The following is a 1,355-nucleotide window of genomic DNA, read 5'->3' on the forward strand; positions in this document are numbered from 1 at the left end:
ATATATTTACTAATAAACTCCATAACATTTGTATGTAGTGTGACAATAAGTTTAAGTCTTCATATTTAAACATCTATATTTAACCACAAAATTATAGTCTTACATCAAAAATATCAATCCTCACTTTGATCTTAATAAATCAGAAATAGCAATACTTACTTAACTAAAAATCTCAGATTGAAGAAAATATTCTTTGAACAAATCACCATTTTTTTAATTCGGTAAATCAACAATTTTCAAGTACAGTCTACATTCATAACTCACTTGAACATCCCAAACTATAGATTGTTGAGAATAACATGAACACAGATCACTGTCAAATAAACAAGCTCTTAAAATACATAACCATTAGGGTTTCAAACACTGTCCTTGTTATACTGGTATTTTCAGGTACATTATACTATGACAGTTATCTTTTGAAGGCCAGATATACCATAATGACAATCAGAAGGAGGCACAAAGATGGAGTTACTCCTGAACGAAAAGAGACATGGATGGAAAATTCTTCTATCAAGTGTGTATTTTACATAGGAAAAAAGTGAGAACTGAACCTTAGTAGAGTAAAAACACACAGATGTGTATATAGAAAATGCAGAATGTAAGCCACAGCAGTTGTTAACTCCCATTTTTGTAAGCCTTAACACAGATGTGTATATAGAAAATGCAGAATGTAAGCCACAGCAGTTGTTAACTCCCATTTTTGTAAGCCTTATAAAATCAATTCCAAAAATGTGTGCTAGCTCAGCGAGAGGTTTGTGAAATTCTTGATATTTAGTCTTAGGTTAACTATGGCGATTGAATAAAATAAATATTGTAGAATAACATAATGAATTCATAAAATTAAAAAAAACAATCTTCTAAACTTATTATCAAGAAGCAGAACTTCAGAATCTAGCGGTAAAATTAATATGTATCAGTCTGAATATTCTTTACAACCAAATTATAATTTCATGGTTTCTCACCTTTCCAGCATTCTGGTCATTGCTAATATGTTCAACCACATGTTGGTTACTTTCCTTTACTGGGATGAAAGTCCACAACAGGTACAGGTTTGAAAGTAGTATGGGAACCCTCAGAGGGTTCTTCATGTATAACAAAATGGTAGTCCTTTCTGAAGGTGGAGAAATTTACATTTTCAGTCTGATGCACAAATGTTTTTATTTTTAAAGGATTTATAACATATGAAAAAATAGGGAATTATTAAGAATTATTACAGTAAATGGTAAGATACACGTAGTAACTTCAGGATTACAGTAAATGTTAAGATGCACGTAGTAACTTCAGGATTACAGTAAATGGTAAGATACACGTAGTAACTTCAGGATTACAGTAAATGTTAAGATACACGTAGTAAC

General features: G+C 30.8%; 1 protein-coding gene across 1 annotated transcript in view; it reads right to left on the bottom strand.

Annotated features, from left to right (window-relative positions):
• Positions 1 to 1,355, bottom strand: part of LOC106459973 (trafficking protein particle complex subunit 8-like) — a 61,263-nt gene that overhangs the window by 11,348 nt on the left and 48,560 nt on the right. Inside the window, exon 17 of the mRNA XM_022386552.1 lies at positions 963 to 1,111. Within this exon, the coding sequence (XP_022242260.1) occupies positions 963 to 1,111 (149 nt within the window). The remainder of the gene's footprint in view (positions 1 to 962; positions 1,112 to 1,355) is intronic.

This window comes from Limulus polyphemus, unplaced genomic scaffold (genome assembly GCF_000517525.1).
Source record: "Limulus polyphemus unplaced genomic scaffold, Limulus_polyphemus-2.1.2 Scaffold689, whole genome shotgun sequence".
Lineage (NCBI taxonomy): Eukaryota > Metazoa > Arthropoda > Merostomata > Xiphosura > Limulidae > Limulus > Limulus polyphemus.